The 27,560-nt window shown below is 41.4% G+C and overlaps 1 protein-coding gene across 5 annotated transcripts in view; it reads right to left on the bottom strand.

The window, feature by feature from the left end:
* Positions 1-5,126: 5,126 nt before the first annotated feature.
* The window catches only part of LOC111245453 (uncharacterized), a 28,251-nt gene continuing 5,817 nt past the window's right edge, over positions 5,127-27,560 (bottom strand). Inside the window, exons 1-3 of one of the 5 annotated variants that reach the window (XM_086979730.1) lie at positions 15,057-15,171; positions 8,562-8,844; positions 5,127-7,481 (exon numbers count right to left, since the gene is read on the bottom strand). In XM_086979730.1, the coding sequence (XP_086835856.1) occupies positions 6,444-7,481; positions 8,562-8,843 (1,320 nt within the window). In that variant the 5' untranslated portion in view covers position 8,844; positions 15,057-15,171 and the 3' untranslated portion in view covers positions 5,127-6,443. Of the gene's footprint in view, positions 7,482-8,561; positions 8,845-9,054; positions 9,074-14,574; positions 14,815-14,875; positions 15,009-15,056; positions 15,172-27,560 lie in introns of those variants that run through there. The other 4 variants (XM_086979729.1, XM_086979731.1, XM_086979732.1 and 1 more) reach the window with 4 other exon arrangements.

The raw sequence follows: 27,560 nt of genomic DNA, 5'->3' as shown, positions 1-27,560 counted from the left end.
CAGTAGCTCGATAGCCCCGATGGCGTGAGAGCTAAGAAAGCCGCGGTCATGCAGCTAGTGTTTGCTGATGCCTCTTGCTTCCTTAGGTCGGCAAGTCATGAGCCGTTTCTTCGGGATAGAAGAGCGTTCAGGATCAGGCGTGCATCCTGATTCTCCACTTTGATCTACCCTTCTCTACTGCTAAGCTCGTACCTTTCATTCTGTCTTACAAACACAAAGATCTTCTTTGGAGAGAAAAAGACCTCCGGGACCTCAACATCGAAAGCTAGCGAACTTCCCAGTCAGATTACTGAAGCGAACTCTTCCTGTGAGTTGGTACAATAGCAAGCCAACTAGCTAACGGGAGAACTCACTCATTGAGGGTGCGTCCCCAGAGATATTACACAAACTAACATCGAATTTAAACACAAACGCGACAATGACAACGCTTAGAATCAGCACCATTTCGTCTCATGTCGCCGACTAAACCGAAATAGCTATTTCTTACCCTAACCCCCAATTCCGACAGAGTGCAAACCCGATATAGTTGCTTATCCGATGAGACGAGACCGCATGACTGCGATAGATTGCAAGCTACTCCGGTGCACGTCGTCAACTCCCTGTCCCGCAATGCCTTTCTAGCTTTCCGTTTCACACAGACGAACAGTCGGCACCGTAGACGATTGAGTGAGTAAACTCACGAAAATAATATTACGACGAAATGCGATATCGAATGATCTGTGACTGCACCGATTTTCCGCTGAGTTTAGTCCTGTAGGCTGAAAAATCTCATGCCTGATATGCTATATATGACAGTAGGGCACATGATAAGTTTGAAATAAATTGAAATAATTTTTTCATTGAGGGAAACATGGCTTCCGTAGCCAAGTCTAGTATTTATTGAAAAGCAGTTTAAATTTAACGTTCAGGTTACGTACAAAAATAGTAATCTCAGCCATCGAAAATAAATGAAAATCATATTTGAGTCACTCTTTTAAAGCACTACATCAGATTCGAATAAGAAAGAACAGGAAGCTGTTTTTAGCTGCAAGCATACCAGAACGGCCGTTCGAACGTGAAAGCCATGCAAATACGGTAAGCCTGTGCTGATTCGTGGAAATGTGCCAGGACGGCTTCGCTACGAAGAGCCCAGGCCCGCTGCGACAATGATATTTGTTCGCGTGCAACCTGCACATTTCGAACGCAGGGGAAAATTTTGCCGCATTGAGCTTTTTTTTCCGGACAATGTCATTAGTCTTAAGTTTACGAGTACGTAATTGAACACGGTGTGTGTCTTTTCTCTACGAAGGCAAGAGGCGTCGGATCATTGCGTCCGCAAACGCAAGGCAATGGATATTTTATGCCGGAATAAAACAAACGCACATTTATCGATAAAACGTTATCTCACACATAACTTTTACTCATCCGTCCTAATTATGTAGGCCTATTGATCTAGCTATAAAACAGGAAATAGCTGTGCTTTAAACATAATACAAAAATGATATTAGGACGAAAATAAACACAGTTCGCAGACACCACCTGCTGTAAGGCTGTTTATGATCGAAAATATTTTCATTAATTTATATATACTTCTGCTAAATGAAATTGTATAGAAATTATACAAAATTCTTTATTCGAATGGCTAAAGACTACTAGTTTTTGCTCGACAGTTAACGTTCTTCAAAAAGTGTTCGCATTTGGTCGTACGGCCGCGTACTCCAGTAGTTCTTCGATAAGCTTCGATTTAGGTTAATCCGTCAGAAACACTTAGAAAACGTCTCTCTCCTTTCTTCTCTATGGGCATCGATATCGTTAAAAAAAAAAAAAAAAAAAAAAAAAAAAAGTCTTCTCCACTTAATTTCAATCAAAATGAAAGAGAAAAATGCACATGTGCTTGTTTGAGCCTTCCTCCTCAGCAGTTACGTATCGCCTTTGTCGTGTCGCAAACACTTGCAATAGGAACGGGCGAACTGGCCTACCTATATGCAACAATATCTATAGATAGCAGAGAATTTTTCTGACAGGAAACTTTAACATGTGTAGTTTGTCGTGGTTTCAGCAATGACATCATCTAAAGAGTTTTTGATCTCTGCTTGATTCTTAGTCTGGAATGCCTTTCAATTTTTGGCTCTGAAGGACATCACTATGGGCTGCGCGCAAGGTTTTCTAGGTGCGTAACATACGCGGGTGTTTCTCCTATTGTTGGTACGTATCCTTTTTCATACGACAGAGACGCTTCGCCTTCTCTGTTTTTCTGTCCGTTGCGGATGTTTTTGACGAGAATTTCTACGCTATTGTATCATAGCGTATGCGAACCAATGTTGGTTCTTACGACCCCGTCGTAACCATCTTTTTATTTCCCGTAGCTGCGCTGACAGGTGATTATGTTTATCACGGTAGAAATAACAAAGAATGATGGGGTTAAGAATAGTTGGCGTTGTAGTTTATATTTGAGTTTTGTGGTTGACTCTTGATTTAAAGTGGCTCAAAAATTTAAACTCTGTAGACTCTGAACACCAGAGAGCTATTGCGAGAGCCTTATAGCCACGCGTCTTATTTATGTGTGATTCTTGCTCTGTATCATAATAACCTTACTATTGTCCTTTCTATTTAAGGTACATCATTTCATAGTCTAGTAGACGCTGCCGAGTCATCGCCTCCACTTGTGTATATCGTCGACGGGCATGCGTATGGTGATTTATTGCCGCTTGTTGTTATTGCCGTCAAACGAAAGCCATATCCTTCTAGAATACTACGACAAACTCGACATGGCGAACATATGGCGTTGTTTTGTGTGAAGATGAGTTACGGCGTAATGTATTCATGTGGGTCAAACTTTCACCGAAATAAGAGAAAAAAATCTTTGTCAGAAATAGGCAATCTACGTTCTTGCTAGCCTTCATGCAGCTTCTATCGAAGAAAGAATTTCCTAATGCAAATCTAGAGGTCTTCAATGGAATCTAAATTTAAAGGGCTTGCAAGTTCAGACTGGCCCAAAAAGATTTCAGCAATCTGAATTTTTTATACAGGGATTAAGGTCGCTTTAAGAAGAAAGCATATTGTCTGTTGGGGTCGTTCATATAATCTCGAAGGATAAGACCGTGAAATGAGCCCTTGTATTGCCATCGATTATGTTCACAGTTCCTCTTGTTGAAAGAAAAAAAACAAAGCTATCGCTGAAAAATTCTATCATTCGACAAGTGACTTGCCGTATTTAGGCTATATAAAGCTCTTCAACACGGACGGTAATATGCAATAACGTTATAATCTACTTTTTGAATCAGTTAAGGAAGCATACAACACAATTTATTGGCTCGCCTATTGTGCGCACAGTTTCAAACAACTTCTACAAGGCCTGCGTATGGGTTCTGGTAAATTGTCATGTCCTTGTGGGGAGGTCGATGCTTCAAGGCTCGCTGAATAAGGTGCAGTATCGTCGTACAATACAGTAGCTAAGGGTCGGCTCTAAATGTTTTGAACACTACGAAACATCGCTGTTAAATCTTGACCTTATCTTGCCTATACCTTGTGAGACTTGTGGTTATGGCATCTTCACGACACGGGCATTGATGTCAGCAAATCTTAGACGTACGAGAATAAACACAAATCATAATCAACATCGGACGCCATAGCCAAAACTTTACTAACAATAGTTTTTTTGATCTAGCTACATTCAGTAGTACATTTCAGTTCCATTAGAATTATACTTTTAGCGCAATGCGATGGTTGGCTTATCGCATGTCGAGTGGTTACCTTTAAAGCAGTAACAAAAGTCTTGCGCACAAGTTCTGAACGATTGAAGTTACATCACAACTAGCTGAAGTGTTATACCCATTCGACTCTTGTCGTTTTCTGCTTCGGATGCCACTTGCATTATACGGTATGCGAATTCGTTGATATCTCTGTATCACTCAAAATACAGACATATACGTACAGGGTGAAACGTGACTTTAGTTTGATTAAATATAATATATAATTTGTCTGTCATGCTGACAGCGTAGCACTGCGTAACCGGTTACATAAACAGGTGCTTGTTTAGCTACTATTGGTGAACGTAAGCACAATGTCATAAGTACGTATGGGCTAGAATGGAGCAGGTAGTAGCACCGAAGGAGCTGTTAGGCAGAGGAACGTACCACATGCGATGATGTGACGTGGATCAAGACCGTTACGGTTGCATGTACTATGCACGAAAGTGAACCAAATTTTGAAGCTTACGCACGAAGAGTATGGACGCTGAAGATTATGAGATCGTGCACCATTTAATAGGCACGTTTTTATTGTCTGGAAAAGTAGTACACGTTCCGTCGAATCGGTCCGTAAAATAGCAGCTATCTTTAAGATGTGGATACTTGCGAGAAACACAGTTCTCTTGCGGCACAGCAGTTTCATTGTAGCAGCTCGTCCAACGCAGTCCGGGTTATCTCGCATCCACTGCGACCTATCTTTTACAAATCTACAAAACAGCTAAGCTCAGTCACAAAGGAAAATACCAGATAGTGCTCACGCATAGCTTCCGGCCAGCATCACCACTGCCTGACGATGGTTTACTTATATATACATCTATATTAATATATATACGTATTGGATATATATATATATATATAGTAGTACGAATAGGTGAATCGATAACTGTCTATGCAAGTAATACCAACCAAATACTGGTAGCGAGCATATCTATTATACGTTACTTAAACATGATGCGTCCCATTGGAGCCATTAGCCGTTATGAAGTTTAAATTTCGAGTTAAGTTGAGAGCTTGTGCCGGTTCTTTCGATGTAACAAAAATCTAATTATAATTTTACCGTCTAGATCCTTGAAAACTCTTTTACTCTAGAAGTTTGTCGTTTAGGATGCACCGTTCTCTATATCGCATTTAATTATGATTCTTCAACAAAGCTATCCCCAGAACATCTCTTCTTAGCTCAATGGTATTTGTTATAATGTGTGAAAAAAGTTTATTTCTACCATAAAATAAGGCCGTCACACTGATTCAGATGAGTCCTTGCTTTCGAAATATTTAAGTTATGCATACATAATTAATAATAATATGGCCACCTTCGCCCGGTGACTTTTCACTACTCTACAAGACGCTGATTCAAGCCTCACTAATAACATGTCATCAAATAAGGAAACAGACATTGACTCTATTACAGAGAGCTAACAAACAACCCTTTACTAAGCACATATACAATAACAGTGGTTTGTCAGTTGGATCTCATGGTCGTTCTGTGCGTACTTAATTACCGAAGTAAACTTCAACGATGTTAAATAACAGAGTGCACAATACGAAATGTTTTAGCTTTTATTCGGTTTGACAGGATTATATACTCATGTGATAAAATGGCATCATAATATATCCATACAGAGACCACTACGAGGCTTCGACGTATCCGAGGACTTCCAAACTTGAAAATTATTTTCCAACGAAGAAAACCAAATTATTTAATCTCTTGTTTGAATAATTTCTCATTGATTATTTTGGCCATCTTCTAAACGTTTTCCACGCGATCCACAAGTGTCGTCGATGAACTTCAAATTTTATATATATATATATATATGTATAATCATATGTTAACACTAATCAATCTTTTTCTATAACATTTAAAGCAAAAAAATGAATTTTTGAAATATTTTTTTTGGATTCGAAATATTATGAATTATTAGCGTTAAATATTCTTAGTTGAGTTTATATTTGTAGCATTCAATATGAAAAACCCTACATACCGCATCGCACTGGCACCCTCAAACACCAGCGTCGTTTAGGGTAGGCTCTGTTACTTTTCATTTAAAAGTGCCTCCCTTTACGCTGTGTCCTCTGGTAACTAGAACAATTTCGAATCGGTGAATGACGTCCACATATACAGCGTTCTATACATTATATTATATAGCGGCCGGATTCGCAGGTGCACCGAATATCTTAACCCTTATTATAATAGTCTGCGTGAACCACAACCGCGGCTACATGGCTTTTCAACATTAACGTATAGAATAATGTATTGAAGTATGTAGTCCTTGAACGTAGGCTTTCAGCTTTCCTTTGATAACTATCGTTTGTTCGATTAAATTCTCATCTTTTTCATTTACAGAACGAGGTAATTTAGGGACCCTAGGTCATAGGAACAAAGCAATGTCGAGTGGTTTCGGAGTCCGTCCGTTAAATCAGTCAGTTCTCAATCAGAGAAGTGAACGCCACGCAGGAGGATCCTGCGCGACTCGTCCTGCTCGACTCGGAACAACAATAGCATGTCCTTCTACTAATGCTATCGTATGTCCTTCCCAGTACTATAGTAGACCGCTTCGGAACGCTGTGGGGTATCTGTATATCGTCCTCTTCAAAACCCCATGAACCCCGGCAATATGTCAGTTTTAGTCTTCCTACTACGTCGATAACTTTGTAATCAAATCAGCCTAAATAGAATAATTTTTATTCAAACATCGAAGGACAAGCTAGCATCCCCAGTTAAGGATTCGTCTGGGTTGAGACGTCAGACTTCTCTGTGCTCTCGATGTTATCAGTACTATAAGGATAATCAGCATCGAAACAAGCAGAATCTGGCTGATCATAGAATGGTAACTCGTCGCCTTTACGCTTTTTTTTAACGAACTGTGTCACAGATGGTTTTGTCTTTCGTTTCTTAGAGCTAGTAAGAGCGCTCGATCCATCGACATCGGTATCGCTAGGATTACCATCGCCAGAATCAATGTCTTTTCCATTTTTGACGGAATGTATATCAGAACCTTTCGTCTTCTTTTGGCGGCTTTTCAGTTGGTTGGCCTCGTTAGGCTCATCATCGTTGGAAAAATCCGATGACGAGGAATCGCCCCCTTTATGACTTTCGATGAACTGCGTTACGAACGTTTTCAGCTTGCGCAAGCTGTACTTCTGACTGGCAAATTCGTAGCATCTTTGGTAATACCTGCAAACATCGTCGGTGGGCTTCTTCCACTTAACCTTTATTACAACTCCATATTGCACCTGAACGGACTCCTCAGCACTGATATCCTTCAGCGGTTCCCTCAGTTTGATTTCATATCGGCCTTTCTCATACGATGTCTCCTCTAACACTAGCGAAAAGTACTGCGATTCTCCGGTTTTGCTATCGGCTCGTCGCAGAGTCGCTGCGCTGGGCATTCCTGAGGTATCCCAATTCCAGTTAGACGACTTTGGGCAGAAGCTCTCCCCCAGGCTAAGACACGCAATATGTAGCGCTCTGCGTTCGCAATAAATATATAGGGAATACTCAGAGGCATCTTTGATATATATAGTTCTCCCTTGATATCGGTAGTTTAGTGATTTCCATTTAAAAGTATTATTCTCCACTACTGCTTGGAATACATCCATAATTTCTCCTACAGCTTGATCGTTTACTCTTTCTTTCGAGTTATAGAATTCGGTCAACGCTTCCACGTGCTCCTCGTTTTCTATAGTAAGCTTCTCAACATTCTCAATGTCTGTGTATTGTGCAATATGTCTGAAAAACCACTTCACCCATTTCGCCTGCAAAAACGAACGGTTATGATAATTAGAGGGCGTGCGGATTGGGAGAAGGGTAGTTTGTTTTACTGGTTTTTGCTTGTCTAACACACAACTCACTACCTGGACACCTAGAATCCAGAGAGACGTTGTCTGTGTGTGTGTGAACGAAATGCCATGCAACTTCCACGTGCTGGTGGTAGGTAAACTCACGCGCATCTACGCCTCCGTGAACTTCCGTAAATTAACTAATTATTATCATTAACTTACGTAATTTATAGTGATGTTACTTATATTAATCTATTATAATTATTTTTTATATAATCTATTCTCGTTTGCTTTTCCGACTCGAAAATGTAGTTTATGTCAAACAAAGTCGTTAGGTCGTCCCATTTTTTCCTCGGCTCGTCATTTGTTGCATGCATAACTGTTTGAACTGCTATGCGAATATGGGTACGAGGTGGAAAAGCTGCTGAGGCTTCCCAATTTGTCTAGTGTTATATACGCCGATAGCTCTACGGCTGCCCGATAATAATGGCTTGCTCGCTCGTCAAAGATGAGTTCTACAAGCGGGAGAACTTATTTCACTCCAGTCGCCCCCTAATAGAGGGGATGCCGTTAAATCGCCGACAACTGTACTGATAGGACGATCATGATCTGCCTATCAGATTTAGCCTAGAATTTTACAGTGCCAATTCTCGAGTTTTCTATAGTCCGTGTTTAGAAAAAGTGCACCAAGTTTTTCCCATCGAACCTAGAAGAGCGATCGAAGCGTGGTTCATTCCTCACGTTGAGGTTGCAGTTTTCTCCACTTTAAATTTGCAAATTGACAGAAAATGAAGGTTAGTAAATGAGAAGCGATTCAAAAGAGCCCTACAAGTTTCCCTCCTCTAATTGCCTGCCATGCCGTGGTGATCACCTAAGGAAAGAAGCGATCGCGTCATACAAAATAAACCATACAAAAATATCTATTACAAGCGACACCACGCAGTCAACAAATAAGCGGACCTTGTACCCTACTGTTGTATTGATACCCCCGTAAAATTGCCCACCGGCTGACCAAGTGATTATATTATAGATCAAGTGCTATGATGGCCTACGTACCGCTTTCCACTTCGATGAATAGATGAATCGAGAAAACGAAATAACGTGAGGTAGAGCTCGTTGGAAGAACTTCAAAAAAGCGTCTATCCTTTCCGGATTATGTCCTTCACTCTGAAGGAGTTCTATCTTGTGTTGAACATCTGGTACGAGAAGCTTCGTACCGCCTCTCAATGAGATGAGACGGCGCTGCGTCCGTTTCAAGTCCACCGTATCGCTTTCATTGTAGTATTGTCTACGTCGTATTCCGTTTCTAGGCTGTAATACGTCTTCAGGTAACATCATTCTTCCATAACAAATAAACACGTTGGAGGTTAGATAGAATACAGCTTAAAAGCCGACACAATCAACTTTCACCTATTAGAGCGGCAGCGCGGCAACTCTGCGCGCTGAATATAGTTTGATATCCAATGCATCGATTGAGATATGTTTAGCTTAGATATATAAATTCTGTGTATTTAAATGAATCACTAAAATTAGACAAATTTTACTATACCTTTCTTGTGGAAACTATTATGTAGAAAATATTTGTCGTATATATCCGACTGGCGAAAGACAGCTCATAGTATTTAAATGTTATATTCCATAATTATATTTGGTAATACATTGTTACTGCGTGGGCAAATCTTTAGCTTCGTCGCTGATCTGTTTTAAAAACGGAGGGAATTCTGCGTGTTGGGATATTGCAACGTACCAACGGTACTTCTTCGAAGGGGTACTAAGTGCGGTAACACAACGTAAATTGCAAGGAACTTGTCAACTGCATAGTCAAAAGGAAATCTATCTAAGGTATTCTTTGAAATAAAAGAAAAAAATGTTTTCATTAAAATCGCAGTTTACAGTACATAGTTCACTGAAGACAAGCCTCCGTGGTAACTATTTCCCACGAGAAGACGACGAACAATTATAAACTGCTGTGTACAGCAGACAACTTATAAGTGCAAGCGATTATTAGTGAAACGTAAGTTAGAAGCTATTTACAGGAGTTTCGGGTATGCTATCATTCCTGTAAGTAAGTTGAAAAGCATCGAAGCGCCGGAACTGCGCACTTGAATTTTCAAGTTGTATTAATAATTATTCATTTCAACTAATAGCGTCTGTCTGTATAAGATCCGATTTTGGAAATCTTTTTTTTCTTTGCAGTTTTCGTTCGTTACTTGTTATGGGTGAAAAAATCGCCACTGATTAAAGGAACTATGTCTTGACGCAAGTCTTTGATCCGGATCCATCCTCCTGATGGAACAGTATCGTGTTGACCGCGAAGGGATTTATGTAGGGGATCGATTTGGGTCCCAATCGACTGAATAAGTCTATATTACCCCTATAATTTTCACAGTTAAATTACGCCGAAAAGTAGCATAAAGGGTAATTGCGTTTTGTCCCTATTAATACCAATTGCTTCTAAAGACAGCGTCACCATGCCGTTGTTGAGCGGACAGCATTATGATAACAGCCACAGACGTTTTCTTACGTGCCTTAGTGTTTTGTCGTGTGATTTTTCCCATTAATCAGTGTTTTTAACAGCCAAACATCGTTCAGACATCATTAAGCTGTCTGACACTCGGCTGTTCGGCCAGGGTTCCTAGTGCAGAAATTAATTAGTAGTAATGGACGCCATTAACAGGCGTTGGGTATGAATATTTTTTACACAATTTCTCCTCCCATCCGGAAAACATTGTTTTGTCTTATACTCAAGACTACGCAGGGACACTGGCCAGCAGTGTTAGCGTAGGAGCCGTGTCATCATATCTGACCACAATTGATTATTACTATTTCAATGTACACAGATGTACAAGCCAAACAAAAATACCCAAAATTGACCTACCAGACATTTTGCTTTGTTTTCTTTCAGCTACAGCTTGTACCCAGAATCAGAAGAGTAGCTTATAATTATTGTGCCTGAACGAAAACACTATTTATTAATGAATCGGAGTGCCAGTATAGCAGTTATATATTTCACTAGTTGGCAGGAGCTATTTGCTCAAGCATTTGCGTCGTTTATTGAAAAACGATATTGTACAAAAATGAAGTGATGATGTGCTGTGAAGCGGTCGATTCGGCATGTGTTTATCAGTACATTTTTTCCTCATTTGTTAATTATGTTACACGGGCAGAATATAGAGGTAAAAAACAATGTATGTTCAAACTTGACGGAAAAACCTCCTTCGGATCAAATCCGAAGCATTCCGCCTACATTGTCAACTTCAGCTACATATCAACTGAACGGACAGAAAAAAGAGACGAACGGGAAGGTAGTCGTGCAGTATAGCGTGTGCTGCTATCGAGTCAGTTTACTATATAAACCACATAAATAGATTTTACACTTTTTTCCTGATACAAAAGGTCTTGCCGCCACAGGAGTACCGATTTAGAAAGTTCTGCACCTTGATAAGTTGTGTAAGGTAGGCGATGGATGTTGTACAGGCAATCAATTCTTATCAGTTATCTAGTTACCGAGCTTGCATAACATGTAACTTAACAACATACGCGCAAATAAACGCCTGGTGCTTTTATCACTGATGAAGTCATATTTAATTGTAACTTTTGCCATTACGAATCCATTCCTGGTGGCGATCGGTCGTAAATAAGAATATTTTTACTCCACCTAAGTCGTAATTAGACAATGTGTTGCATCTGCCAAGTCGAAGGTATTGAAATTGTTAAACTGGAATAGAGGACATTAGAACTTGTCTGAAGCAGGTGCGGATGGGTGTCGTTGCATCCTCATGGTAGAAAGTTTTTTGTGCCTCTTATCGACATTCCGTTAACAACGGCACTCAGTCTCAAAAACAGATATACCCACAGTGAGTTATACTCGGGCTTCTTGAGGTAACCCGTTTCATTAATTAATAATATTGAGTATCATACTATTAAATACGAGTATTTAATAGTATGATACTCAGCCATTTTTGCTGAACACAAGCCTCCTCGAGGCAGGTTTAATTGTAACAGGGTGACGTGCGGTGATTTCACAATTAACCTTCTAGGCGATCTGCCACAATACAAAAAGCAGAACGCGTTCTGTGTTGCCTTCTGGTGTCATGCTTTCCTTTGGACCTCCATCAGACCGTTGCGAGAGAATTTCCTGTGCTGCTTCTCAAATCTTAACGGGAAAAAACTATCTAGAGTTTTTTAATTTTTGTAGTCGTAAACTGGCTAATTTATTCATCATCAAATGCTTGCATGACTTAAATATTTGAGGATCTAAAAAGATTCTTCAGGATCCCAGAAGCGTCGCACTTTCATCATCTTTGCAATCAACGACTTGCGCGATTTTAGAAGGGGATTCATAGGGCTTTGCTTGTACAATCATATATTGATTGTTTTTTTTTTTTTATTGAACTTTTTACCCCAGGATAATTCACGAATGGACTACTACAGGCGACCCTGGCGGACTACAAAATTGGATTAACTCTCAAATTACGGATCGGTAGCGGCCGAAACTTAGTTCGTGAATATCCAATCTCTTAAAAACTTTGAGTGAAAACCAGTTGAGTTCGCTCCGGAAAACATAAGAGTAGAAGGACATTTTTTAGCCTTGAAAATTAACGATCAGTGGTTAAGTTTTTGTTCCTCGTAGGTTAAAGCGTTGCATAAGTTTGTCGAAGATCGGTGAAGCCGTCAGGCAAAAAGGCCTTAAGCGAAGGCACAGTGTTTAAATGGTACAAACGTCTCAAGAACGGTGACTGGAGCACTGAGGACCAGCGAAAAGGTGGGTGGATGTCAGGAGCCTCAGGACAAACGTGCATCGCCGAATTTGAGGAGGTTTTTACGACAGCTGAGCTAGAAGCTCAAAGGCTCTGTTGGCCAACATTGGCGTTCCACACGTGTTACATAAGTATAACTTGAATGCTGAAAATGAGGAAACTGCGTAAAAAATGGGTCTCCCGTGAGCTAACTTCAGGCCAGTTGTGGATGCCAGCAATGCATTCCAGGTGCAATTTGAAGAACTTAATCAGAACTTGAAGAACCCGCCAGGAGCATACGGTCGCCATGGACGAGGCATGATTCAATTACCGGGTGAGAGAATGGCGTAGCCCTGTAGAGAAATGGAGTTCGGTGCTAAGTGTTGAGTAGGTTGAAACGCAAGGTGATTATAGTACCTGCAGTGGATATAAAAAGCACTTGCTATTATGAGATACTTATGATCAATGAAATAATGAATGCAATCTTGAATTTCTCAAAACATTTATGAACAAAAACACGTAATCTGGTTGCTTAACGACGCCAAACCTCATCGCCATGTCCTAATTACTTCTTGGCTCGAGCAAAGACATATAGAATCTTGGCTTTAATGGGCTTCTTCTCTCGGTCACAGCCTATGTAGTTTGGGGCTTTCAATACTCCAAAAAAAGCAACTGGTGAAACAACATACTCGACTGTGAATTTAGTTGGAAAACATGAACAGGTAGGTACATGGTTGTTTCGAAGCTGCCAGAGCACTTCAAGTGTCTAAAAGTAAATGAGGCCTCTAATACATTAAAAATCATCGCTCTAGCTGGGCTAATTCAAGTTATTCAATTTCAAAATGTGCCAGGTTCACTTTTAACAGCTCAATAGATTATACTTGCTCTTGAGTTCTCTGCCATGACAACTGACATGAGGCTTTCGCGATATGAAAGCCGTCTATCTGTCCTTCTCATCATTAATCAATGTGTATATAAATTTATTTATTGTAGCAACGCCTCAGAGAAACGATTATAGGAGTATTGGGCCGCTTATCGGAGAACAGCGAAATTGGAAGCGAACGGGTCAGCGGTTATGATCAGAAACGAAAATCATCTGAGGATGTTTTTTGGGCGAAAACTCACAAACAAAGAACAAGTTTCGCATTGAACAAGCAGATATAATGCGAACTATTTCCAATAGAGAACTCTGAACAGCGTTTGAATAAGCTTAAGGAACGATCTAACATGACGTTTGTTCCCTTGAACATAAAGGATAAATATTACAGAGCTCCTAAAATGAAACAGTGGCTATGGGAGGCCAGGCATAGAGGACCTCAGACGCCCGACTTCCTGAATTTTTTTGAGGTTTAACGGCCGATACTGCTTTTAAACGGCTGACTCGCAGAAAGAAACGAGATATGTCCAGTTTTGAATTTAGACCACCTCGAGTTTTATTAAGTTTAGTAAGTATATACGTTCCCCTGTACTGTCACAAGGACACGTATAACTTGCCGATGTTTCACATGGATGTGAAAATGAAGAACCATATTATCGGAAAACGAAGATCATGCGTGCTGTCTCAATTTTTTTTACCTGACGGTGGTTTTTACCTAACAAGGGTTAACTGTTGAACCAGCGATGAAAGAATAAAGCGTGGCACTAAATGGAGTAAACGAAATAGTGGGGTATCTGGATGGACAACTTCCTGTGTGTCTCTCAAGAAAGGAAAGTAGACAAATGATAGACGGATTTCCTAAAATAGCCTCTAAGATTTTATTTCCAATGAAGAAATTGTGAAGGCAAGATGCGTTCGATTCTAAAATTTCCGTACATACCAAGGAGAAAAACACACATGCTGGCTAGGCCAGCATTGCTCCCTTGTTCTGTACGATAATGGAAACTGAAGGATGAAAAACATAATACAAAAACACCCCTTAGCTCTGCAACATTAAAATCTTCTTAGATTTTAGTAGGCAAATTAGACAAATTGTTTTAAGTAAAACAATTTAAGGTGCCTTTAGGTCAACATTGAAGAATCCCCATTTATTGATACTAGTGTGTTACCGCCCATTATGGATGGAGTCACGCAGGCTCCATAGCAGATAGATATAGATATAATGTGAAACTGTGCATTCAGCGCAGTAAAACCGCAACAGAAACATCATTTTCTAATTCACACCGGTTGAAATATTTTTTATTTTCCTTATCGATAAGAAAATTTTCGCTTTAATTCAGCATAGTTTGAAACGGTGTTTGGACTCTTAAGTATCTAATGGATATTGCAAAAATGACATACCGTTATCACTCTAGTGAGAAATCCAGTTAATTACTTTCTTATCTTTGCATACCTGGATACCTTTCAGTCGCCTAAATCAACGATGTAGTCGAAATAAGATCACGCAGACTTGGGCATACGCTCAGAGAACAAAACAGACACTTTTTGAGGAGACGATAGAAATTACTACAGTTTTTATAAATGAAGTGAAAAAGACAGCAGCTTCACATCAGCAGACCCTATGTTGTATGTTCCAAGCTAATTATGTTACGCGTTTCGAACGTAAGCTTCCAAAGGTCCCTAATACAACAAGTGCATCTATGTACATCTATAGGTATTCATCATAAAAAAAAAATAAGTATAATAGTACACACGTTTGAAAGATGCTTTGAAGTGCATCGGCAAGTTGCCGTTGAAAGGCTCAGGTAACAACAATTTAAATATGGAATTACGCACTCGATAATACGTTAATATTAGTAATGAATGTTATGATAAATTACCGGTCACGTCTGCAACAAATTAGGGCGTCATTATTATCTATTGCTTTGGACCTACCTATTTGCTTTCTTCTATCATGCCGATGCAAGGATGATTACCATTGGCGGTCTGCATGATGTGCAGGAAGCACATGTATACCTGCGCATGTCATTTAGATTAGTTCTTGATTGCCAACTGTCGCACATCATTTATGTGGCATACGTTGCGTACACATGTCAGCTGACCGTCTCTTCTGATAGAAATAAGGCGAACTTTAATCGTCAGAGAGTAGAGAACCATCAAGTAGCATCTCATAAACAACATTCGTAAACACTCATCATCATAATGTCGTTCGGTGTACACTAGTTCTAGTTCTAGTTTCTGTGGTCAATGCTCTTTTCTTATATGTAACACGTTCTGAGCACACCCCATCTAGATCTTTCGGACCTACGTGCGATTATTCTTGTGCGAACGATTACCCACGTCCTGCACAACAAATTACGACCAACTATCTTCTGTGAGTTTCTGTATTTAGCTATATTACGTATGTCAACTGCGACCACTTCGGACCATTGTATAAGTTCGTACGGTTGATCAGTTCTGATCTCCGTTACGTTCAGTTCCATAAGGGAGGGTATCTTTCAGCGCCCATGTCACTATCGACGGTTCACGCCTCCAGGAGAGGCGTCCGTAATCTTGCCTGCGGATAGACCCACGATTATACAGACAAACTCATATCCAACCATTTTGTATGATTCCCATCCAGAGAGTGTTTGATACTGCCTGTTGTTTAGTGGAAGCGAAGACGATGCGTTGTACTTTGTATGCAATGCAGTTCTCATCGCCCGGATCTCATCGACAGATGCCGATTGTTGAGTCGAAGGTGTCCGTTGGGTACCGTCGGGGAGTTGCCGACAGATGGGCTAGACAGCTATAACGCAACGAATGTGTATGCGATGGGATGACAATCTCAGAACAGTGTGCTCAGTGTTGAATATGGCAGTTTCGTCCACGCACAGAAAAGGAATCCATGCTGTCCTGCTGTGCGAGTCCTTTCGAAATACAACGCGATACTGGCTGAACGTATAGATTAGGCTGCATATCGAACAAATTTGATCTCGCTGACAAGCGGCTCATAAGGGGTATCTCAGAACGTAAGTGGGGAGGGTACATCCTGCCCGACGTACATGAGCCTATGCTTTATTCTCCCAAGGCGGTGGGTTGCATATTGTTGAAAGGCAGTGGGTACATGATGTCTGCACGATATCCAAATGTAAATCTACTTTCCCAGGCTACAGCTCCCATTCGACTAATGATCCCCGTCCAATCATACGTACGAGCGTTTGGGAGCCGTTCTTTGCACGCCTTTAACTCTTGTACATATTTACCAAAATCGTAGTTTCTAGCAATGGTCTACTATCAGAAGCGGTAGTGACATAAATATCGCCAATTGGGATCCTCTTATATTGTCTATATGTACCCATACGGTCATTTGAGTGTGTCTTAGTGCAGCAGAATGCTCTATGTACGCTGGATTGACGTAGCGCCTGTCTGAAATTAAGCAGAACCATGTTATCCAAGAAACACGCCTGGGGTTAGTGCTGAATTAAATAATGCAGTACGTCGTATACAACCCTTAAAGTTACTATTGTGTTTGAACCCATTAAGATAAAAATTGTTTTGTTATCAATCGTTGTCAACGTGTGCATTGATAAAAACGTTGTGCTTTACGAGCACAGATTCATTTAGAGGGACTAGATCGAACTCGATTGACAAACTGTGTTCTCTGTCAAATATGTTGAAGAACTGAAACAGTGTAATTATTCCAATTCTTTCTACCAAGTAACATTTCCGATTCTACTATAATAATAAATCGTTTTATTCACTTAATAAGAAAGAGTACCGTTTTTTGCATACGGGAGCATTTTTAAATTATCTAAACAAGTTAGATAGCATATTTACCGGCGGCGACTTTTCACCCGAGCGCCGCTGTGCGATACATAGCGCAACGTGAGTCATCTTGCGCTACAAATGTAAATTTATCGAGAAAACGCTTGTTAACAACTTACCCTCTTGGTTAATCTTGTTTTGAAACTATAAGTGGCAGCTAATCGTTAACGGCTTACTTGTCTGAATCGCACTTTGAGCCAAGCTACGTATCTCAACTGTATCCTGCCGCTATTTCAAACAGACTCCTTTTTTCCTCATTCAGATTTACGTATTGGCGTCGATTCACTCTCCTTCTTCGAGGTGGTTTGGTTTCAGCATAGGCTGCATCCATCCTCTTTACTAAACACAGCATCGCTTTTCACCTCGAGTATGCCTTGATCTAAAATCGTTTTTTAGTTACGACAGACAAGCCCACCTCTTCGCAGAAAACCAAGCAAGTGTTTTTACGCAAGTATCCATCCGCCTGCGTACCGTGCTGCTTATTTGCACACTCGCTATGTCTGGGATCGAATGTATACATGCTACTTTGCTCTCAGAAGCGCGACTAACTCCGTTTGGCGACCAGACGGACATTAGCGCTAGAAGCAGAAGATCTTATCCTATGTTTGTTGATCATTTGCCTGCGCTGTCTTCCTCTCCCCCAACCTCCCTCTAGCGCCTTGCCATTCCGTCTAGAGGTTCTCGTGAAACGACGAGTCGTTGGTTTACTCCCGACGCGACGACTGCCGGTACTACTCGCCGTCTTCAAAGCAAACACTACCTCTGAGTCTACTACTTCGTCCGTCCAAGCACTGGTATTCGAACGATCGGCCGTCCTGTCCAGTCTCAAAAGCCTCAGGCTTCGAACGTCGACTCGCCCCAAATCGAGTCTTGCCGCAACTTCGCACTTCTCTTAGCCTTAACTGATAAAAGTCTGTCTTTACCGGTCAACTGAAACCCTTATTTCCACACTTTTGCCGATGCCGTTTTCATTCGGGCCCACGCCGCACCGCGACGGGAATCCTCAAGAGTCCCCTAAACACTTCAGGCACTTTTCCTTATATTCGCCTTTGATCAAAAGGGAGACTGGAGCAAGTAGGTTCACCAATTGGCTCAGGCCAGCTCTTCTGTATTGCGAGAGACCGATACTAGTCCCCATCAACAACGCTACTATCAACGTACAGCTTTTTCGTTTTTGTGGTCTCGTACTACGGCAAATTCACCTCGACGACCGTTTAAAATCGAGTTGAACAGAGAGCAGACATGAGCTGAACCACTCGCAAGTTCGTCGACAAAAATTCAACTCTTTTCCAGACTAGAAGAACGCAGACATACGAATATAAGGCCTTCCATATGCACGGATTGCATGAATCACACAATGCTGACTTGTTTCTCTATACTCACGGCAAGAGTGCGATCGGCGTTGGTAGGACAGGATACGGGGCGTGTGTCTTGTCATTTGAAAGACACAAAATGGACAACATTCATAAGAGGAGAGGTTTTTTGGGAAAGAGAACTTCGTTCCAGCTCGTTATCATTTGACTTCGTCAAACCCTTCTCCATCCCCTCGAAACCTGTAAGGGTCCTCCAGATAAGGTCTTTCCCTTGTCGGCTCCATTATAGCATAGTTCGTAGATTTGATTTCACATAACGCGGTAGTTCTCTAAGACTGCCACCGACCGCTTTAGCTGACAATTCACAGCGACTTTTACACCAGTACGAGTTAAACTAGCCTCTAATTCAGTACGAGTTTCGGGAATGGTTTGATAAGAATGACGCACGTAACAATTTAGTGTACATATATACACAATTGAGCGCATCTTGATAGCAGGAAAAGTGACGGCTTTTACGGTTTTAGCTTACACTTTAGCAGATTTGTCCTATGTTTAATATATCCCATACCCCCAAACAAAATTTTCTACCAATACATCATTTCTCAGCTTCTAAATCGCTAATCTAGTAAGAGATAATATTTGTGGCAATGTTAATAAGTTATTTCCGAGCTCAGTCACAAAACAGATATGTCTAACTTCCGTACGCTAGGCGTGAATTAGTGTTCACGCTGAAATAGACTAGTTATTCAATTCAAGGAGTTTAATGGGCCTGCTTTTAACTGGATAAATTTAAAAAGTACGTATCGTGCGAATACTTTTCGAACAACATTTAAACGTTTGGCGTGATAAGGCAATACTGTGGAATAAAACTGTAAAGAGGTGTTGCCGTTTCCTTGAGTAAATTCGCAAGCATGCTTATACAGACAATACCTAAGTGTCCAAGATGATCATCGACCGACACTCGCACTATGGTGATAATGTGTAACTAGCTCGTCCAAACGACAACACTGATTAAATCCCGGCAAAGGCAAGTACGTCACTATATAAAGTATCCTCTATTTTATGAAATCGCTCGAAGCGGGGTGGTCATTTCGTGGCGGAAATGGAAGAGGAAGTGGTTTCCGCACAAAGATCATGGAGCACACCAACTTAGGCCAATTTGAACTGACGGAACATTTGTGTGGAGTTCACCTGTGCTCCTTAAAGTATCCTAGCATGAGTTTTTTTTCTACATTTTAATTCTACATCAATTCGACGGCTATCTCTGTTATATGCAATCATATTATTTCGTACACCTACGAATCTTCAATCTAACTCATACAATACTAAATTTCCTTTAAGTTGATTTACCATGTGGATTCCTTAGCCTCAATTAGCCGCTATTTGGACGATTAATTATTTCACGCTAATTTAGCTGATTGTTAGCTGGTGAGTAGTAAACATAATCTGAGGGCAAAGTCATTCCAAAATGGCTTGCGTTTTCACAGGCAAGCTCCAACTGGGAGATGGTGTTGTTTAGGTACTGGCCGACTTCGTAGCACTGCTTGTTAGCAGCATCACGCATTCTTACGCAATGCGCATCGCCGTAGGTCACGGTCAGATGCTTTGGACTAAGGTTCTGTCGTCGGGAATTGTGCTCACGTCGGCGGTTTTTTTCTATCCGACAGGCGTTGCTTTTGTCGCTTCTGTATTTCTATGGAACGGGGGGTCGAGCCAAGCTTGAAATGGGTAATGTTCTGTGAACGGGCAAAGAGCGAACGAGGTGATATCATGTCTCATCTAGCCCCGGCCGTAGCCGGGACCTGTGTGCCTGCTCAACCGGTCAAACTTTGACCCAAAATTGGCCCAACGTATGTACCTACATACACAAGAGAGCTCTGCTATTGATGGCTGCCCTTTCTGCTTAATAACAAAGAATGCTATTGGGATCGAGACCACCTGCTGTTTCGCTGCTGTTCTCGACCCTCATTCGTCTGTCGTTCAGGGACGTCGTCCTAGCCATCCTCTATGGTCACAGGCCAGGGTCCTGCCTTGCGGCCGTGGTTGCCGCTAGCGGCTAGCAGCTGCTAGCGGTTATCCCTGCCTGACAGAAACCTCTCGGTCATCCCCCGGTAGATCTAGCAACGGTCCACCTGCAAGAGCCCTTTACGTCCTTTAGTCCATTCGTCGCTTCGCTTGCTCGTCGTTCGTTCGTTGACTATCACCGATGTCCCTCTGCTGTTGTTCCCGCTGTAGTCGCGGGCCCTGCGGCTGTTGCGTTATTTAATAGCCGCGTGCCTCTGGGCAGCCGTAGGTGAGGCGTAAGCTTAGACATTCAGCCGCATTGCAGACACTGCTGCTGCACCCGCTGCTGTCGACCGGTACCACCTAGCAGAAGATGGCATGAAGGGTCAAACTGGTTGAACCGGCCAGGATACGGCGTCTACTGCTGATGCTGCCTGTGCGGCGAGAGAAACGGTCTGCTGATTTCGTCTCTGTGAATGCCCAAGGCATTGTCCACGGAGCCACATGGAATACTTGTCCACATACGCCCAACTAAACGACACGGACGATGACAGGATGAAAAAGAAAGAGGACATAGACAGCGGCACGACTTAGTAGTATATGCGGACAGAAAGCTTGGACACTTGTTGGCCGGAATTGCTGTTAGAGAATCGCGCTGCGAGCGACTGACTTCCCTCCACAGACGTTCAGCCAGAAAACAGTAAGAGAATCTCTACTGACGTAGAATGCGAGCACAACCGAAGACAGCTGAAATTGTGTAGGTAGCGAGTTGAAACGTATGATTAATATGAAATGCCAGAATGTCGAAAAATGCTTATGGAATGAAAGTCCCCTTGTTGTTCCGCATTCATCTCATGCAAAGCCTATTCCTATACGTTTTTAAACTAGCGTCGCGCTCTTCGTTTCCTCTCGGTGAGTGGAGAAGTCCGCTTAAACTAGCGAACAATATATTCTTCGGAACAATGAGCCTCTTAATTCTTGTCACAAGATTTATGTAAAGGTATCATGTATCCGCACTCAGGTATGTCACAAGACTGCTTTCATATGAAGGCAGTCGTTCTACCATCAACTGAGAATAGTGCTTCAACTCCTTATTATACGAGAATCCTGCCAAGTCTTGCGTTACAGGCGTTTTGCTGGAGTTCCGATGCTTCGTTACGTATTAAAGTGCTTTTCGTCGTCCATTAAGTTTTTACATAAACATTATCCGCTTCTCTTTTACGATTTTGAAAAACGCTTTCTTTAAGGCCGTTATTTTAGTTTTTGGTAGATCACAGGATTTCATCCTTATTTCGAACCCCAAAGAGATTGGTATATCGAATACCCAAAAACAGCATTTTCGGCAGCATTTTTCGGTTATTCACTCAAGTCATAAATCCTGGTAACTTGGGACCAGTGTATGTATAAAATGAAGACTATAGCTGCCACCACTACATACATGTAGTTTTAAAATGGCGTCTCAAGCAAAGCTTTTTTCTCGCCTTTTGATTTTTCTAGTTCACCGAAAAGCCAAAGGCAAAATGTTTTTTGGAATGTAGAATATGCTTCGCCACACAGTCCTTGCCGCATACGAAGCACAAATATCTCACGTAAGTTTTAGGGTTCCTCGACAAAGGGGAAATGTAAAATTATGCACGCGTCAAAAATGCTATTTTGGTCATTCTGTATACCCGTAAATGCACCTCATAAAAAAGAAAACTTTGTGATATCTGGCTGAACCGGCTAGACCAAAAGCAAAATAGGTTCAGCATTTTAGAACAGCTCACTATTAGGGATTTAGAAGGCAGACAATAAGAAAAACAAAAACTTGAAGTTCTTGTGCACCCACCTCGGCAAAAAATAACTTCCTTATTATACCTCATAAACAGCTTTAGTAAAAGGAATACTAGTAACCCCACACTTTCTTACAGTAAAATTAGTCTTATGCTTAGCTTTCTCCAGCATAGTCGACCAGCGCTCCCCCTTTTCGTTGTTTTGGATGGACAACTCGAACTACACAAAGTATATATCCATTGACATCCGTCGAAACTGCTTAATTTGTTTTAGTCGTGTTCGTTTGAGTAATCAGCCTTTGTTTTTATTCTATTTTTAGTGATTTATGGGTATTGGTTTAGTCTGCACAAATGACACACGGCCGCCTTAGTGCTACATCATCTTCAATTTTAAACTATTTAAGAAGCCGTCATTTAAATAGTAGAAGCATAATCATGCGTATTATTTTTACACACTATGACATACGCTCCTGATTTTTCGATGATGCGTTTGCGATATAACGCCAATGAGCGTTCTATTTATGAGAGGTACCTTGTAGGGCGCTTCGGCCATATTTGGTCATGTTAGCTCTATCGGCCGTGGTCAGTTACCTTAAACCGTTGCCGCGTAAATATTACTACGACTGTTATGCCGATTAGCACCTGTATGTTCTTCTTCCCCATTTTGGTACGCTGGAAGGTGGCTGCGGCAACCGGGCTTTCGGGTATGTCCCGAAAGCGAAACACGCCACCCCCACTTGAAACAGGCAGAAAGAGGCATCTGTTCCACCGTCACTTCGAACCACCCACCGCCTCCTAAACGTTGTTTTCTCTCGCCATTTCTCTCGGGTACCCTCTACTCCGGCTTTCGCTGGTAAATCGGCCAAATACACTGTTTGACCCAAACAGCTTCCTCCCGGGCCTTTCAGACAACTACGCGAACGACCAACGACAACAGACAACTAGGGGACGCGGTCGGCTAGGAATAGTTTCCCTCCTACAGCTTGACCCCGTGGCATTGCGCCGCTACCGACAGCCGTGTTTGTTGCCTGTTGGTCGATTCTTCCGCTTGGCCGTCCCACTTCTCTATATCCGCTTGCTTTCCTACTCGTCCTCGGTGTGTAGTAATGTCCTCACGGTAGTTCCGCGTGACGGCAACACTCCGCCATTACGTGCTTCACGGGCGACACAACACGCCGCCCGGATCTACTTGCCTTATCTTCTCTGGGTTCCACTCCCTCGCCTTTCTTGCTAGCCTTGCGCAGACCTTTCTGCTATGCCCAGGGGCCCTCAGGCAACCTCCCATTCTGCGACAGGCTTTCCGTCGCAACTGCTGGACTCCTACAGTATGCTTAGTGCGGTGGGCTTTTCTACAACAAATGACAACTGGGGCACGGAAAGCATCGACACTGTGAAACAACTGCTATTAGAACAGCGTTAGCAGTAATAGCTACATTTGTAATGTAACTCAGTTCATTTGCGAACAAAAGCGTAATGTACACAGATATAGGCAAGGTAGACACTCCCTAGGGGGTTAGACAGACAAAGCTGCTAGTGTTCAACGCTAAGGGAGACTAATCGCAGTTTAGTGGTAAGCAAGGTGACCTTACGTGTAGTATTTTTCGTTTCTTTTTTTTTGCGTATACAGATTGATATAGAGTATCTTACGGAAAAGGAAGGAAATAGCCCACAAATAATAAGTTATTTACTCTGTGTCTTAACCCATAAAAATATTTTAATCAAACCTTACATTCTGTAAAATACCCTTTAAGACTGGATGTTTAGGTTATATATCTAATTCTATACTATCTTGGATCTCCAATGAAGTTGTGGGACCTTTAAATACATTGTAGCATAATGGCGCACGAGGCAAGCTATGAAAATGAAAGAAATTCCATTTAGAATGTGACTTTAAGGTAGGTCTACGAATCGCCTTTCGTTGCTTGGTTACAAAAGCAGGAGATAAAAGGAGTTACGGTTGCAAAGAACATTGTGGCGACGGTGCGACTGTGTACGGCAATAAGCGGGGTTTACCCTTTCTATTCGAGGATCTGGTGACAGAAGACAAAGGGATATAAGACGGTTACTACAACGGAAACGCAGGCGGAAGGGCAGGTAGTAGTCGCCCAGAGGGCGTGCCCTGCAGTAACAACAGCATCTCCAACAAGAACGCACGTTGTTACATTCATTTGTTTGAAATACTGCTTTAGTTATTATGAAATACAAAAGTGTATAAAATGTATTTCCGTAATATGCCCTCTACCTATGCCTATAGCATACTCGTTAAAACTCTGGATTCAAATAACATTGCGTTTGAGATTTGTCGCATTTTTTTAGCCTCGTCATTGATATTTCCACACTATTAAAGCTGTCTCTTCAAAAACTCTGTTGAATAAAAACAACTCTACGTTTTGAGATCATTAAGTTCTGTATTGTATCACTGTCAACATCTATGCTGCATAGGACTAAATAACCTCAACTAGTTAGCTCCATAGGCAAGGATTCAAAGATCGGTTACTGCCCAGTGCTTGACAATGTCTTGAATACATGGTTTTAGGCAAGGTTACTTATTGAAATTAATTTAGGCCAGCGAAGGCCAAGAAAAGGCCGATTTCCATTATTTCGAACGACTTGCTAACGATTTTCCTCTAAATACTACGCGGGACAGCACTGCAATATCACAAGAAAGACTTCAAAAGACATCAGCGTTGTGGAGACGGAACAAAGTAGATGCAATGCCTTTTTGGCTTTGTGCTTCTTTGAAAAACCGTCTCATACCCCACTTCACAGCTTTCTGTTGCAGTAGATCGAAAATTAGTGACAACATGAAAGCTTCACTCTATCGGTATCGGCATATGACCTAGCTAGCTAAAAAGTAACTAAAGCTAAAAAGTTGACATTAAGCATTTAGAATGGAGTACCTAGTTCTGTAACATGACATAGACCATTAATGTTATTGATATACATTGATTAGAAGACGAATCATTGTCCACGTCGGGATGAGTAAGTACTGTTGACAGAACGCTACACTGCAACGATGCGGAGGCCTCGGGAACCTCGAAGAAGATGCCATCAACGGCGTCATCACAGTACGATAAATGATTTTTCTTAATTGAGAGATGAGTCGGTGGATCCGGATCGTAGAAGTCTATTATTTAAGCTTACTGAAAAAGCGAACTCTTTTCGTAAAAATCCTCCATTCCCCACACGTTTTATGCGCTTTGTCACGAGCATTCTTCGATTCAGCGTTGACTTCTTTCACAAACGCCTGAAGATCAGTTCTCGAATAAGGTGGTTATCATTTTCTGTTTTTTTTTTTTATGTTTTAGATATATATGTATTTCGAAGTACAGCAGTTTGTTTGTGGCTCTTACAATTGGCGAATTTCTTAAACCTGTCGAATAACTATGTTTTCAATGCGGCAAACGTAATATACGCCAGAATAAGGCACGCTATCGTTTTTTGTAGCGCATTTATGATTAATGTAATACAATGTTCAGGGACAGTGGGCTAGGCTAGCGGGAAGTGCTTTGTAAACACCAGTCGTCCATGGCCATAGCATAAATAATAATAATAATAATAATAGGTATTCTTATGTTCATTACCGCGGGGATTAGATGCAATCAGCAAATCGTTCTACTCAGAGAAATTCGTTGCGTCGTTAGCTAGTTGAAACTGGTCGACGATAGGCGCATACTGTATCTGCTTGCGATAAATTAAGCTTGAACGCTTCTGCAAACGCTCTATGTACTGCCCACCATAACTTTCGGCGATTTAACTTCAGGCAGCCCTCCAGACACCTTGTCTCAGCCCACTAACGCCGAGCACCTAACAGGAACCAACATGATTTGGTGGTACACAATAGAATGTGTGGCGCCGCTGATTCTAGGGTGGCCAGCGGCTGATGCAACATTTCCTGCTATGAAAGTCCCTACAATTAGATTTGCGTTAACAAACCAGTTTACCATCAGGCTGTACCTATGCAAGAGCTAGCTCCAAATTATAGGTTCAGCGCGATCGTGTTATTTCCCAAATATCAAAGCTTAAAAAAAAAAGCCCAAGGCACGGATGTTTGACTATAACTGCTTGTTTATATAGGAAAATGCGTTCTTCTCACGATGAACTTTCTCTTCGGTAGATATAGATATCTTCATATTGATTACCGAAATTGTCTTGTACAACACAGTTAGCCACTACTGCATTACTCTGCCTAAACGTAAGCAGCCATCGTTTACCATAGCAAAACTGTTTCCAGCATAGAAATTCTATAGTAGAAAAAAAAGAGCAACCAAGAACCGTTCATCCAGAAGGTAACCATCGATATATGCTGTGCTACATGTACAATTAAATGAAAGGAACAGCGACGTAAGTGTAATTGAAAGCATGCACTGTGTAACAAAACACAATAGCTCCTTCGTGATCCGCAGTGTTTTGTAGCATTTCAGAATCGGTCCATATTCGGTAGTTTCATACCGTCGAAGTAGGATTATTAAGCAACGGAAAAACAATCATCGGACCTTGAAATGGAACAAATTTGGTGTTCGGCGTAGTCTATTCCATCGGTATGGGCTAATTTGCATGGGTATCTCGGAATGTGTGTGTGAAGAAACAAAGGCCTTCTCAACAATATAGCGTGCAACAAATAATTATTTAGGCTTTTGACTCTGTTGCCCACTGTAATCTGCAAACGTAGAATTAGCCTGATCTAGGAGAAAGGCTCTTACGCAAGACCGAACCAGCAGATTATTAGAGAATGAGTTATGTGTTAGCAATTCTGTCTACATTCTAACCCAGGTCACGGCCTAAAGCAACATTAAATCTTTTGCTCACGCTCCCACCGGCACCACAAGATACTATGTTTATTTAATGTACATTTATTCTTTGCTTCAGTATTTATTAATTCATTTCGGTTGAAGGACACAGGCGTGTACAGTACATATTTTAGATTTGGATGCACAGGGGGCAACGAGATAGTGAAGAGATGTACACAGTTGCTATAGTTAATGAAAAGCAGGAATTGTGCAGAAATCCAGTACACCTGTCATCCGGCTGAAGTAAAAATAGCATAGACATTTCATGTGTGAGCTGCGCAGACCATCACGAAAAATATGTAAAGCAATCAGTAGATGTACATTATACCTGTGGGCAACCTCCAGATTGTACAGAAGCTTCGGTTGTGCAAGGATGTGCGTGCAGTGCTCCAATATACAGAGCTAATCAAGAATAGATTGACTTAGTCGATGAGCCTTATCTGAGTTGATAACCCTGAAATAGTACTATGAGATTGTAACGCAAAGCCATGACGTTGCTCCGCTCGCCACAAATACGTTTGGACTTCTTACATGATCGCTACCGCACAGTCCTTCATTAGGACGCGGAAAAGCAGATGATCGCATAGTCTGTTCTCCGTTAACTTCTTTTCGTGTTGAACTTGACAAATGCAACATTAAATATAAACAACATAAACGAGCAAAAATAATATTGCATTGTCGTCTCTTTATCATTACTAGAAGAAATTGATGTACGTATGCTTATCACTTGTTATTAAATATGCCTAAATTTAC

The sequence above is a fragment of the Varroa destructor genome, unplaced genomic scaffold, assembly GCF_002443255.2.
Source record: "Varroa destructor unplaced genomic scaffold, Vdes_3.0 BEIS01000002.1, whole genome shotgun sequence".
Classification (NCBI taxonomy): Eukaryota; Metazoa; Arthropoda; class Arachnida; order Mesostigmata; family Varroidae; genus Varroa; species Varroa destructor.
Note: the sequence above shows the minus strand (reverse complement) of the source record. Positions and strands in the feature narration are given on the sequence as shown.